The following is a 15,123-nucleotide window of genomic DNA, read 5'->3' as shown; positions in this document are numbered from 1 at the left end:
CTGTAAAGCAAAGGACATAAGACAAATAAGGAACAAGACAAATCGGCGACCTACAGATTGGAAAAAGACAAAAACAAAACTTCGCTAACCCCATATCCTATAGAGGGCTAATATCCAAAATATATAAAGAACTCAAAAGCTAACCACCAAAAAACCAAACCCAATCAAAAATATGGGATATAGAACTAAAGAATTCACAACACAAGAATCTCAAATGGCTGAGAAGTGCCTAAAGAAATGTTCAAAGTCCTTAGTGATCAGAGAAATGCAAATCAAAAGTACCCCAAGATTCTACCTTACACCAATCAGAATGGCTAAGATCAAAACCATAGGTGACAACACATGTTGGAGAGGATATGGAGAAAGAAGAACACTCCTCCATTGCTGGTGAGATTGCAAACTGGTACAACCACTCTGGAAACCAGTCTGGAGACTCCTCAGAAAATTGGAAATAGATCTACCTGAAGACCCAGCAATACCACTCTTGGGAATATATCCATATGATGGCCCACCATGCCACAGGGGCACATGTTCCACTATGTTCATAGAGGCCTTACTGTGACATCCAGAAGCTGGAAACAACCCAGATGTCTCACAACGGAAGAATGGATACAGAAAATATGGTTCATTTACACAATGGAATACTATTCAGCCATTAAAAACGAGGACATCCTGAGATTTGCAAGCAAATGGATGGAACTAGATAATGTCATCCTGAGTGAGGTAACTCAGACTCAAAAGGACATGCATGGTATGTACTCACTAATAAGAGGCTATTAGTCAAAAAAAAAAAAAAAAAAAAAAAAAAAAAAAAAAAAAAGTACAGAATACCCAAGATACAGTCCACAGAACTCAAAAAGGTCAACAAGCTGAAGTGTCCAAGTGAGGACACCTCAGTACCACTTGGGAGGGTAAAGAAAGCAACTACAAGGGGTGAGGGAGGGAGGGACCTGGGAGGGAAAGGGAAGGGGGGTACGGGGAGAGGGGAACATGATCTGGTATTGGGTCGGGGGAAAGGACTGAAGCCCTGAAGGCCAGCAAGAAGAATGGAAACAGGCACCCTAAGGAGGTAGGAGGTTGGGGAGACCTTCCAGAATATACCAGAGATCTGGAAGGTGAGAGTCTCAGGACTCAAAAGGAGGGACCCTAGATGAAATACCCTACAGTGGGAGAGAGAACTTGTAGAGCCCACTTCCAGTAGAAAGACAGGGCATTGAGTGAGATATGGTGTTGCCATCCCACAGTCAAAACTGACCCATAATTGTTCCTGTCTGAAAGAACTGCAAGGGATGGAAATGAAGAGCCTGAAGAAAAGAAGGTCCAGCGACAGGCCCAAAGTGGGATCCAGCTCAAGGGGAGGTCTCAAGGCCTGACACTATCACTGATACACTCACAAAAAGGGATCTAGCATGACCGCACTTGGGAAGACCCAACAAGCAGCTGAAAGAGTCAGATGCAGGTATTTGCACCCAACCAATGGACAGAAACTGATGACCCCAGTGGTTGAATTAGGGAAAAGCTGAAAGAAGCTGAGGAAGAGGGCAACTAAGAAGGCCAGCAGTCTCAATTAACCTAGACCCTTGAGATCTCTCAGATGCCAGGCAGCATACAGCTGCTGATATGAGGCCCTCAAGGGTAAGATGGAGATGAGGTCTTCAGAGTCAGCTGACAGACAAGATCATGAGTTAGCTCCCACTTCTGGCTCGAAGTGTATGAAATTGGTCTAGTGCTCCAAATAAGCACCAAGAAAACCACAATGCTCTGAGATATTATTTCATGAAATGTTCGTTAACATTTTGGTACAGTGGTTTGAGTATTTTTAATATTTTGTGTGTAAATGTTTGCCTCCACCTGTGCCTGTATACCTGTGTGTATGGCTGATGCCTAGAGACCAGAAGAGGGAACTAGCATTACAGATGGTTGTAAACCACCAGGTTGGTGCTGGGATTTGAACCCAGGTCATCTGAAAGAAGAGCCAGTGCTCTTAACCACTGAGCTATCTCTCCTGCTAGTTGAATACTTTAATCTTGAGAAGTTTTAAAAATAAAACCTCTCACTGTCCTATTCAAGTATGATAATATTAGGCATACTCTTCATCTGTGCTAACTAGACTTCTGGTAAACACAGTATAGGGTAAGAGCAATGATATGAACACACAGGGGTCCACAGACCAAACACCTGCAACAAGTTTGCTTAAGGTGGGGAAACAGACTTTAGCAACTGTCAAGAGAGCCAGGCTTTCACACTGAGTTTCTCAGTTGGCTCTTTTCCTGTGGTGCGATATTCTGCCCAGGGTGGTAGAAGGCTGGCCTATCTGCTCAGGTGAGTGTGTACAGACTGCTGAGCATCAAACCACTTACGTGGCTTTGTCTTAACACTACCTCAGCAAGTCCAGAGCTCTTCTAGTTAAAGACATTTTTATGTCCAAATCCTTCTCAATAATGATTTGAAATTGAAGAGTAGGCATGTCATACTAAATTCAGAAGAATGCCAAGGAAGTGGAGTTGGGGCCTCTTTTCATGGTACAAGACCATCCCCATTTATAGACTAAAAAAACCCACATTTAACTAGAAATCGTACTTGTCAACATCAGCATGTGATTCACACCAAGGCCCAGTGAGACACATTAAATTTTCAAATAACGCCAACACCACCACAAGTTTAAGAATTTTAAGTAGTTTTATTAACAATGAATCCCTTTGATAAGATTATGCTTCAGGAGGCTTTAATGCCCTTAACATAAACTGTACACATTATACAAAAACAATACAACCACAATGACAACAACGAAAAAAATCAAAGTGAGCAAAACCATTTGGGGACAAATCTTATTTAAATTATACACAACTCAATGAAATATTCTTAAGGAAAATATATAAATACTTTTTCTTTCTATGTTACAGTTATACAATATAAATCAGATTTCAACGTCTGTTCAGTGACCTACAAACACCAGAACCTCCAAAAATGTAGCAGCGTATTACTAAATTAAAAAAAAAAAAAAGGTCATGTGGTCAGAGAGCATTAAGTCTGAGATTCTCTTTACGATCCCTTACCACTTTTCAAAGCTAATTTAATTTACATCATTTGTTTCACAATGCATCATTAGGGTTTTTGACAGGCTAGTAATGGAACATTTTTCAACAATCATACATTAAAATATTTTACCACTCCTACTCTGCCCCAAGACTTTGCATTTTGTGCTAGATCAACCTAGTTAAATGGGAAAACTGTAAGATATGTTTCCTTTTTGGCATAAATTAATTTTTCATACTAAGTATTATAGAGTCAAAATGTGCAATCCATGCATCTGTGGCAGAGTTATCCACCTAACTATAAAAATACTCAAAGGAGAGGAATCCCACATTCTGTGAGTCGTATAAAGGTACTATAATGAACGCCCCCTGGGGACCTGAAATGAAAAGAAAATGGCTCTTGGAAAGACAAGCGCACACTTGTGTGTCTTCCTAAGCACTGACCTTAGGGTCACTGGTAGGCCTGGAAGTGAGACTCAGTGTAGTGACACTCTCCAAACTAAGAGAAGTTAAGATGGGAACAACAGGCTTTGTCAGTATGGAGAAAATGGAGACCTTCTCAACCCACACTCAGGAAAATCTGAAATGTTCATTGCAAGCAGCTCTTCTTAGAAGTCTCCCAAACAATTCTACTTTCTTTCATGAATTGTGAATTTGGGACAAAAATGGAAGTAAAAGGAGGGGGGGAAAAACTTTACTTCCAAACTATATTTCCAAAGCGGTCAAACGTTCTTCTCACACAAAATTAGCACCTAACTCTTACCACAGGAGAATAACTGCAATTATAATCTGAATGGCAATTTTGTTTATTGCTTAATGATATGTGCTTTGAATGGGGGCATCAGCGGCATCCTCCAAAGGGGCTGACAGTGCATGCAAACAGCACTAGACAGTCTACACACACACACACTGGCATCCTACTGTGCATGCTTGTCCTCAATGATAGAATTCAGCTTCAACTGTCTCAAGGTCTGGACAAGAGCGGAAAGCTCCTGGGGACACAGTTCCAATGCATGCACTTCCTAAGAGCCTTGCAATGCATGGGATGTCTCTATGCTTACCCTTTATTAGAAACACTTTCTTCCTCCATTATACTCTAAGCAGAAACAGAAAAGTATAAGAAATTTTAGAGCCTATTTTCTTATAAATACTAAATTTCTCACTTTTTTTGTCAGTACTTAGTATGTGAAGCTGAAATCTGTTCTTGAAAAAATTTCAATTAGAAATGACAATTTACAATTAGAAATTCACAGTTTATAACCAGCTTAACTGTTCAAACTCCTCCAAATTATTAAATAATTATCAATAGTACAAATTTATATGACTAAGATTAATTCTAAACTCTTGAAAAACTACAGTATTGATGTTTTGGTAATATCTAATATTTATAGACAATTTTCTCAATGATTTCTATTACCATTGACATCATTCATAGCCTTTTCTGCTATAATTTAATAGTCTTAAACACCTATGCTAATTACTTGGCACTGCATGTAGTTTTTGTCATAAAAGTCTACTTTTATACATGTACTTAAAGGAAATGTATTACACCTGTTGGTGAAACCATGGTTCAACCAAATAGCACTATAAGTTTAAGCATAGACAATTTCCCCCCAATATACTGATAATCACAAAGCTCTGATATCTTCCCAAAGTAAGTGCTATAGGCAGATATGATCTCACTCACTCACACACACACACACACACACACATACACACACACACACACACACACACACACACACACACACACACACCTCTTTCAAAGTAACAGTCAAAAGTCAAAACAAAATACTTGGCTTAGGATACTAGGGCACAGCCTCAACTTCAGGATGGCTGACTCAGGTGTGCAAGGATGGGCATAGTTTTGTGTGAAGAAAAACAAACAATAGTTACTGTTAACTTTCAAGGGACGAAGCCACAGATTTTACACTGTTAACTGAGGTAGTGTTTAAAATGAATGTCTAAAATGTTAATCCCGTTTATGAATAAGACTACATTACTTCCTTTGGAATTGTAACCACTATTTGGTCTAGTATCTCTGACATTTGGTTCTCTGCAAAGGCAGTTTTATTGTCCAAGACCAAAGACCAAGGTGACAGGCATGCTCTTACAAGCACTGCTGACATTTAAATGAACAGGTTCAGTGATGAAGTTGAAAAGAAAGTTTTACCCTCACTGAATTTTCTGAGAAAATGAGAACTGTGTTGTAATGTGAGCAGCAGCTTAGAGCCCTTGTCTGCTTTGTTATCATGGAAGTTGCTACACAGTGCACATAAGAACAACTCGCTGAAGTGCAGTCAAAGAGGAGTTAGGAAGGGAGATGAAATGCTTCATCCCAGTGCGAACTTTCAGTGCCAGCAAATTAAATTAACAATTTCTGTGAGTTATGTTTTCTGATTCACAGGGTACTTTACGGTGATCTTGCAAACAAGACCATTATGAGAAAGGTGTACGACATGGGAAAATACGGACCAATGTCTACGGTGCGTTAAAGCTGATGTGCAACTGTAAAGTGGGTTACACAAAGGAATTACAAAGGTCCGAGTCAGTCCAGCTGGATGGTTTGTTCTATATATGATTGATTTCAAAAAGATAACCCTTTCACATATAAGCATTCTAGTAATGATGCTCATGCTACTTTATGTACAAATTTGCATATGTGTTTAATTCCTGTAAAGATTTCCAAGTATCTTTATACATAAACAAATTAGACAAACAAAATCTTGCCTTTATCAACTTCACAAATGTGATAAAGGCAACAACTATACTTTTAACTCACCTATAACTGCAATTTATACAAAACAGAAATACTAACAAAAATTAAATTATCGCTGCTTTGAAACTTAGTAATTAAGGCTTTTCACCACAATTTTTAATCTTAATAATGAGTCTCAGTGACTTTTTTTTAATAGGACATATGGCTCTTCCTTTTTACCATGGAATGTGTAAATTGCAGGCAGACTAGTCTTTTCCTTGAGAGATCGCAGCATCATTTAATGCTTTCCAGACTACTAATGCTGGTTCAATCCCTTTAAAGTGGTGAGAGGAATTGGTAAGGTTGGGTATAATGTGTTCTGGACATGAGAAGGATTTCATATTTACTATTTATTTGAAGACAACTGTAGTGAAAAACCTTAATTAGTAAAAATAGACTTTAACAACATATTGCAACAAACCTGAAGACGAGAACAAATAAGCAGCCTTATGCAGTCTAGCATCGTACAATAACTTCTAAGTTCCGAGTGTTGAGGCTCTCCTTTTGCTTTGAAGTTATAAACCTCTGAAGTAGTGTTACAAACATTAAGGAAGTGTGGAAGGCGAGAGTGTTCCTCTGATACCAGCAGTTACAGCTCACAGGAGGCAGCCTCAGTCAGTGACTCCTGGTTTCCACAAATTAGTTAACAAACAAGGCATCTTTTGTATTTACCCTTGATTAAAAAGCATTCAGAAACAACTGTGTGACGGATGCTTCTTCATGTCCTGTTTTGTTCCACTGCCATTATGCTTTTAAAATAAAAAAATAGAAAACCTATGTAGGTATTCAGTGCTTGGCTCTTGCATATGATGGTAACTGAATTAAAACCGTGGTAATGAATCACGAACCCCGAGAAGGGCCCAACATGGGAGAGAAGTTGGCTTGGCTGGGGACACCAGCAGTTCTAGCTGTTCTGTACCACTAACTGCTGGTCAGTGTCAGAAGATTCTCCTGCCTCACTGTCAGCCAGTCAGTATTTTGTGAGGTTTTTAGGAAATCCACAAGTATGAATACATATATATAGCTAGTATCTAGCTATAAACATCATAAATATGACGTCAGGATTCAGCAGATTCATCAATTACAGGTTGATTTTGTGGAATTGCCAACACAGCCTCTGCTTCTTCATGCATCTAGGAAAAAGTAATACTGTTAATTTTTTTAAAAAAATAAAAATGGCATATAATGTAGATATAATCTTTCAACTTACTTCAAATACAGAACAATTCTGAGAGACAAATTTCAGAAATATAGTCTTACTTACTTGTAAAAATTGTACATCTTGAAATAACTCTTGTATGAACCTCCGACATTGAAGTCTAAATGTACAGTGTGACAATAGATGAGAAACTTCAGAATAAAGGCATATGTCATCAAATGTTTGAGGATACTTCTCTTTAATGCTAAAATGAAAAGAGAGACTATGTTGTGATAAAAATAACATAAATTTATTCATCTTACCCCCCAAATGACACTTTCTGCTAATTTTTTCTCTCTCCAGATACTGATTAGATGGAGTGTTAGCAACGGTGGCTTAATAGTATAAGATAATCAGTCAGTCAGTCTGTCTGTCTCTCTTTTCTTCCAGCCAGACCAATGCCTCCAGGCCTTACGCACTCAGATCCTCCTGCCTCCATCGTCCAGTGCCAGGGTTACATGTGGATGCCACCATACCCGCCTTACTATGAAGCATTTCTTTTTTTCCTTTTCTTTTTCTTTTGTTTTTCAAGACAGGGTTTCTCTGTATAGCCCTAGCTGTCCTGGAACTCACTCTGTAGACCAAGCTGGCCTCGAACTCAGAAATCCACCTGCTTCTGCCTCCCAAGTGCTGGGATTAAAGGCGTGTGCCACCACTGCCCAGCTACTATGAAGCATTTCTATTTCACACTTTAGACAGTTCAAGTTTCTGCTTTTCAAAGATTATCAAGATCTGAATGCTTATGTAAAGTTACTTTCCAGTAACACAAGGAAATTATGAATTTTCCTTATTAGACTAACATGACTACATAACATGCCCACATTGTAAGGCATTTACAGTTCAAGTTATTAGTTATCTCTGGCTGACTATGATTCCATGAGGATAGCACCTCAGGGACAGCCATGTAGGTGGCAGGCTGGGCTGAAGGCCTCAATCTTGTAGCCCTGGACCACACAGCCAACACACAGCCAACTCGAGGATACTTCTTTAGACAACCAGTGCTTTAAGCTGTACAAATAAAGATGATTTGCTCACAATTTTCATTCATCAGGCTTTGACTTAGAACACAATTTAGCCAGGAAATCGCACAGTTCCTGCCCATGCTGCCTCTCAAGCAGCTGGTCTTCAGGTCTTAACTTTCTTGAAAAGTGATTGAGAAGCTTTTTTTTTTTTTGGTATGTGATTTATAGCCACCAACAATTATTTCAGAAACTGAAATTTAGAAATTTTAAAAACATTTTATAGGTTAAATAGTAGGTTATTTAGTTAAACCCCCAAATTTTACCACAACAAAAAAGGGGGATGGGTGGGTGGGTGGGTGGTGCAAGAGTGGCTCTGCTTTTAGATCTAGTTTCCCAGTTTTACAGATCTGTTTAAAGTCTGGCTGGATGCTCACTCACTTTTGCCTTCAATTTGCTCTGCAGACTGAGGTGCCACAGCGAACCGCCTATAAGGCCCACCTGTGGCTGCACCTACAGACAACCTTCATGCAGTTACTCACGTCAAAAGCCCGGTTTCGTGACACTTCGTGGAAACTGAACTACTCAAATTGACGACTAATCTTAGCACTTCTTTACGAAGCAGGATGCGGCACATTGGTGTATCATCTGGAATGGTTTTAACACCTGAAATGAAGATGTCAGTGTGAGGTCCCTTATCACATTACAATGCTGAATGATTACAGCTCATGGAATTTATTTTCAAACTACATAAGCAGCTAAAACTGGAATCAACTGCACATAATCTGCTAATAATCTAGGAGCAAAGCTCTACAAGAAGCAGACCACTGACAAGGAACCTGAGGACGGATGACCCAGGTCAAATACTTAAGAGTCTGCTAACTGCTTTCACTAGTACTGATCTGCATAGCCTGAGAGAACTCTAATTGCAGTGCATATACTAATAAGCAAAATCAACTGAGGACTGTTTTATTATGGACTTGGAAACTGAACCTCAACACTCACCCAGTAACAGCTCAGTGCTTTTGGTGCTGCTAGCTGAGCCTTCTTCCTGAGATGCGCCATCGCTGCATCCAGAAATCCCTGAGAACTTAGAAGGAACCACTTCTAAGGGATTGTGGATCGTCTGCTCACACCAATCAGAGTATGGAATATCTTGAAGATCTGAAGAAAAAAGCATTTGGATTAAAGCTCCACTCTTGCAATAGCACTGCATACACTAAGATGACTTCTCCCATTCTGTGATTTCTCTTCAGGAAGACTGTCAAAGTAAACCTAGATTGCTCATTCAAACAAGGGATGATGAGCATTCAAACAAGGGAGCCTACTAGAGAGCTGGTTTTCCTATTAACAAAACACTGTAGGAATCTGTGTGTGGTTGAAACTCAAGAAGTTATGTATAAAAGGGAGCACACCATATTGGTACTGTTCTCTCTTGACCCATCCTTTCCGCCTGTACCTGAACGCCTTGCCTGGCAGTAAATATAATTACAAGTACAAGGTGACTTCATATCTCTTTTTAGTGTAATTTTTCTTTTTTGTTCTTCTCTCTACCTACTGATAAGGCCTCCACAGTGGCATTCTGAAGTCAATCAAACATGCAAACTAAAAAGGTGCCTGCTGCTTTGCCTTCTTACCTGAGTCCAACTCCAGGGCCCAGAGAGTGAAAGGAAAGAACTGACTGCCCTCTCTTGTCCTGATCTTCAAGTGGGCCCTGTGGCACCTTGCATACTGGCATACACGTGCAAGTGTGGAATACAAACACACTCAAGAACAAATTAAAAAATGTAGTAAAATTTTAAAAAATTTCCTAGGAACTAAAATCATTGAAAACAAGCAGAAAACAAAACAAAATTGATGATCATCTCTTCAGAGGAAGTAACATTAGACATCCTACAAAACTCACACAAGCTTAGTACTATACAACACAATGAAAATAAGCTAAGCATTTCACTAGGGGAAAAAAAAAAGAGTGATCCAGACAGGGACACTGAACTAGAAAGTAAGACTGTTGCAAAGCTGGCCTCTTATCCTTTCTTTATAATACCAATGGGAAAAAAGGAGGTTCAACTTCACCCAATGTTGGTTCTGACAAGATAAACACTGCACTACATTTTATTCCACCTCCAAGAACTTCTAAGATTACTATTGCCATTAAGTCAGCTGAGCTAATTTTATGTCAACTTGATAAAAGCTAAAGTCATCTGAGACAAGAGAATCTCAATAAAAAAATCCTTCCATAAGATTGGGCTGTAGGCAAGCCTGTGAAGCATTTTAAATTAGTGATTGGTGGAAGAAGGGATCTTTAAGAAGCAGGCTGAGCAAGCCATGAGAAGCATGCCAGTCAGCAGCACCTTCCGAGTCTCCATCAGCTCCTCCCTCCAGGTTCCTGCCCTGTTTGAGTCCCTGTGCTGACTTCCTTTGATGATGAACAGTAACGTGGAGATCCACCTGTCCTCGGCCTCCCCAGTGCTGGGATTAAAGGTGTGTGCCATTACGCCAAACTTGTATATTAATTTCTTATCAGACATGTAGTTTGCAAGCACTTGACTTCTATAGGTTCTTACATTCATTTATTTACTCCCTAAAAATATCTTATTATAGCTTTGGACATTCTCACTCTTGCTTCCTATAGGATTTTTTGTAGTGCATGCTGTGGAAGGTAGGTGGGATTCCAAAAAGTCCTCACCTAGCTGAAAACTACAAAGCAATTCTTCAGTGCTTCCAGTTTCAGGCTCACACTTATGGCTTTAATCTATATTGATGCTTATTCAGGGTCAGAGACCTCTAGTCTCATTTACTTCCAGGAGGAGAACCAGTTTTCATTTTATAAAAACACTGTCCTCCCTCCATTAGGTGTCCTTAGCCAGTTAGCTGAAGATATACAGCATTATCTCCAGCTTGTCTGCTCTGTGATTAGTCTTTATGTCTGTGTTTAATGCTGATGTCATGATGTGTTGATTGCTAGAGCTTTGTAAGGGTTTTGCAGTCAGGTTTATAATTCTGGTTGTGTTCTTTGAGACAGTTTTGGTGGCTGGTCTTCCTATGATTTTCATAACTACAGAGCTCTGCAGCAAATGCCTCACATACACTGTTGGAGTGTTTAAAGGAAAAGAACGTGGAGTCCCTAAACCATAAAAACCTAAACCATGAAAACACTGGCAAATGATATAAGATGGCTGGCTGGCTTCCTTCCTTTATCTTTCAAGGCAGAATTTCAATGAGTATCTCTATTTGTCCTGGACCTTACTCTTTGACCTCAGAAATCTATGTGCTTCTGCCTCCTGAGTGCTACAATCAAAGACAAGTGCCACCACCACCAAACACTATATGCCCTCTTTCCTATGGTATATAGTACATCTAACATTTTACGAATGCTCAAAAGATAATCATAAACACGTTGTTGGTAAAAGCAAAAATCTATCACTGTATACAGAGGCCCCAAGGGTCCAGTGTGTAAAAAGCCTAGTTTAGGAATTTCTCAAGTTCAGGCTTGTACTGGGACTTGGAACCATTGAAGGGATGCATCAGTTTCTAAGGACACGCTCAAACTATTTGTGGCAAATTACAGCAAGCACATTGCTGATGGGTGTCTCCCTAGTTCCATCAGCTGACATAGTCACAAGCTGGGAAGTAATGAAATCCTAGGGACAACTAAACCAGAGTCAACCAGAGAACTCTGGCATCATTAGACTTCTGGGGTAGCTAAGTGACACTTACCAAGAAAAGGTATCTGCACGAAAACTTTAAACACTAACTGAAAGTGTGTGTGTGTACACGTGGAGGATTCGTGTTAAAGAAACTCCCTACTTGTATCCACTTTATTAATTCCTTCTCTAATAAACGTCTACGGAAAGTGTACAAGACAGCCACTACTGTCAGAGACATGAAAATGAAGAGACGACAGCTTACACCGTGAGCAAAGTCAGCATGGGGACGTTAGGACGTAACTGAGTGATAAGGACCATCGTTCTAAGGGTCTGTGCACAAAGGACAGAGGGAACAGCTTCCACACGTGGTTGAGGAATCTGGACACTCAGACAAGACACTAATGAGGAGGCATATTTTCCAGACAAACTATGTGTTTATGTAAGAGCACGTATGTGGGAGTATGTGTGTGTGTGTGTCTGGGGTGTGAGGGTCATGGGAAAGTAGCTGGGAAAATAGTCTTCATCTGCAGCAGCTGTTGAAAACTTAGGCATGGTCTACCAATGATAAGAAATGAGAATGACAAAACCCACAAAACACAATCAAGATTACCTGTGCAGGTACAGACTCAGTAAAGAATTAAACAGAGCAATCTTTTTTTTTTTTTTTCCAAGACAGGGTTTCTCTGTGTAGCCTGGGCTGTCCTAGAACTCACTCTGTAGACCAGGCTAACCTCGAACTCAGAAATCCACCTGCCTCTTCCTCCCAAGTGCTGGGATTAAAGGCGTGCGCCACCACCGCCCGGCTAAACAGAGTAATCTTAAACAACATATTAAAAGACAAAGTGGAGGGTGAAATACTAATAGTACAATAGGCAGCTGCTGAAGGGCAGCCATGTTAGGTGGGGAGATGGAGGAAGAAGGAAATCACAGCAGTAGTAGGGCTGCTGGCAGGCTTGTGAATAGAGCAGAGTGAAATCAAAGGACACCACTCACCGGAGTGACTACAGATGGAACTTAGCTGGTTACTGGGCTGGAAGCCCAGGATTTCAATGCAGACACAGTAAAGGCAATTGTCATCCGTGTGCTCCTGCAGTCCAGTGTCTTCTGTGCTCTCTAAGAACAGAGAAGCGTCCGAATGGACAGAGTTCATTATTTCTGTGAGACTCATCTGCTGCCGTAGCAAGTGAAAAGAGTTCTTTACAAGACCGCCAGTTCCAGATGAAAGACCTGCATGTGTTTAAAAACACAACCCCATAAAGACACTGTTGGTATCTTTCTCATGTCTTAAAATAGTACTGTCTATAAAGACAAATATTTAGAATTCTCTATGACCCAACATCTAATTCTGACTAGGAAGGAAAGAGAATACTGTATTTTAAATTATGAAAATTAAAACAGTACCTATTCCTTTATTATTTCAATATAATTTTAGAAGACTGAATTATTTGGCTTCTTGTTTAAATAAACACCAGAGTCTAGTGCACCTAATTTTTAGTATTATCTAACTAAAAAGAACATTTCATTTTTAATAAGAAGTCTCAGGAGAACAAAGAGCACACATTACCTCCTCCATCATGGGAAAACATTCTTGCACTTTGATCATCTGGTGGAGGCATGTGCTTTGATTGAAAATAAGGAATATCCTTTATCTAAAATGCATACAAATCATGGTCAGTTTCATCATACAAAGAAACTCATCTGATTATTGAGAAAATTAAAGGAAATGCAACAGAAATAGAATTACTATAGCATATAAATCTAGAAAGCAAAGTTTACTAAAGATGATTAAAATTACCAAAATATAAGCAAATACTGGTCTCTTAACCATGTTCCTGGTGAATTACGTGTGTATTCAAATACTTTATCGTTTATCTAAAGTACTTAGAGGCTGGGCACAGTTCCCGTGGGTTAAGGGTGCTTGCTGTACAAGTATGAGAACCTGAGTTTCAATCTCCACCATGCACATAAATGCTAGGTGTGTTCATGTCGATGTGTTTGTCAAACATGTTTGAGAAAGATGGAGACAGAATGACTGCGAGGGCTTGCTGGCTGCCAGCCTAGCTCTAGATTCTAGGAGCAATCCTGTGTCAAGGGAGTAAGGCAAAATACTAAGCAGGATGACTTATAAGTCTTTCTGACTACTGCAGGTATGTGGACCTACACACATATATGCACCCACAGCACACATACTTCTAGAGTACACACAGAGAAAAATAGACTGAAGAAATAATAAAACAGTCATCTAAGAAAATATGTATTCTGCAGTACTATTACACACAACTAGAAACTGTGTACTATCTCATGGGAGCAGGGCTACTGTACATGGACAGTATAAGTGGCTGCTGGAGAGAAGGGATCAAAGCCTAAAGCACAGAGTCAGACAAAGAGTGCTGGTCTAGAGACTGCAGCCTCTAAAGAGGAACACAGAAGAGCTGAGTAAGAATACACAGCAGCTGGGAGTGTGGACTTCTCATCGTGATACATTTATAGGTGAAAAATCACCTCCAAAACCTATCGTTCCCTTAGTATATCCACTATAAATTACAATTTCTAATAAGGAGCTACAGAACATTAAAACAAAACAAAACAAACAAGAAGCCAGCTCATAGGAAACAGTAGCACTTTGGATACCTGGAATATGTCATTGATGTCTACTGGAAGAGCAAGTCCAATGTAGTCATCAGAGCCTCCATATGTAGCACTGGACACCATAGACCTAACTGAGGAGGATCGCTGAAGGGTATTTTGATTAATAGGACTTAATAAATCTTCTTTATCTAATGATGCATAACTTAAAGCTTTCATAAACCTGTAATATCACACACACAAAAAAAAGCCTTGCATTAGCTTCTTGATTTGCACTGGTAAGTATATTAAAAACAACAAAAAACCCCAATTTATACTACCATCAAAGCAGGTAGTCAACTGGCAAGCAGGACCACCTCCACCTCCTGTGAGCGCACCAGCACTTTAACATTAGCTGCTATGTATCAGTGACCAGGTCAGCAGTGATGCCCAATGGTGCCAAAAGAACAACTGCTATGTCCCCAGGAAAAGATGAAAAGGTAGGCAAAGAGAATAATGTCAATATTCAGAACCAAGGAAACTAACTTACAGACAAGTACAGCTCCAAGATTGCCTTTACAGCAGCAGGGATGCTGGACTTGCTATGCTATATAGCTAATAATGTATCTACTAATTAAGCAATGTCTTTTTGAGAATTAACATTAGCTGCTTATGAATCCTGTGTGCTGATGAACGCCTTCCTCATCACTTAAGAGTTCTGTAACATAGAAGGTACACACACTGTGGTAAAATCCTACCATTTGAAAACATTACAAGGGACATCACACAGCACGCTAGTCCTCCTTTACAGGCACTCTTCACAAGACTCCATAACCATGGCATAAGGACATCTCTGTAAGGTGAACTCCGTCATACTCATTACTATTTATGAACAGACACTGTTCACTCTGTGTATGCCTTGTTAATTGAACAGTCTTTTTTTTTTTTTTTTTTTTTT

General features: G+C 39.7%; 1 protein-coding gene across 4 annotated transcripts in view; it reads right to left on the bottom strand.

Moving 5' to 3' along the window:
• Positions 1-3,259: 3,259 nt before the first annotated feature.
• The window catches only part of Rictor (RPTOR independent companion of MTOR complex 2), a 95,375-nt gene continuing 83,511 nt past the window's right edge, over positions 3,260-15,123 (bottom strand). For 2 of the 4 annotated variants that reach the window (XM_031360446.1, XM_031360447.1), the window contains 7 exons: positions 14,232-14,409; positions 13,165-13,249; positions 12,594-12,827; positions 8,956-9,114; positions 8,493-8,616; positions 7,058-7,196; positions 3,260-6,926 (listed from right to left, as the gene is read on the bottom strand). In XM_031360446.1, coding sequence (XP_031216306.1) covers positions 6,852-6,926; positions 7,058-7,196; positions 8,493-8,616; positions 8,956-9,114; positions 12,594-12,827; positions 13,165-13,249; positions 14,232-14,409 — 994 coding nt within the window. In that variant the 3' untranslated portion in view covers positions 3,260-6,851. The remainder of the gene's footprint in view (positions 6,927-7,057; positions 7,197-8,492; positions 8,617-8,955; positions 9,115-12,593; positions 12,828-13,164; positions 13,250-14,231; positions 14,410-15,123) is intronic. The other 2 variants (XM_031360448.1, XM_031360449.1) reach the window with 1 other exon arrangement.

Source organism: Mastomys coucha, unplaced genomic scaffold, assembly GCF_008632895.1.
Source record: "Mastomys coucha isolate ucsf_1 unplaced genomic scaffold, UCSF_Mcou_1 pScaffold8, whole genome shotgun sequence".
Classification (NCBI taxonomy): Eukaryota; Metazoa; Chordata; class Mammalia; order Rodentia; family Muridae; genus Mastomys; species Mastomys coucha.
This window is presented reverse-complemented; position numbering and strand designations above follow the sequence as displayed.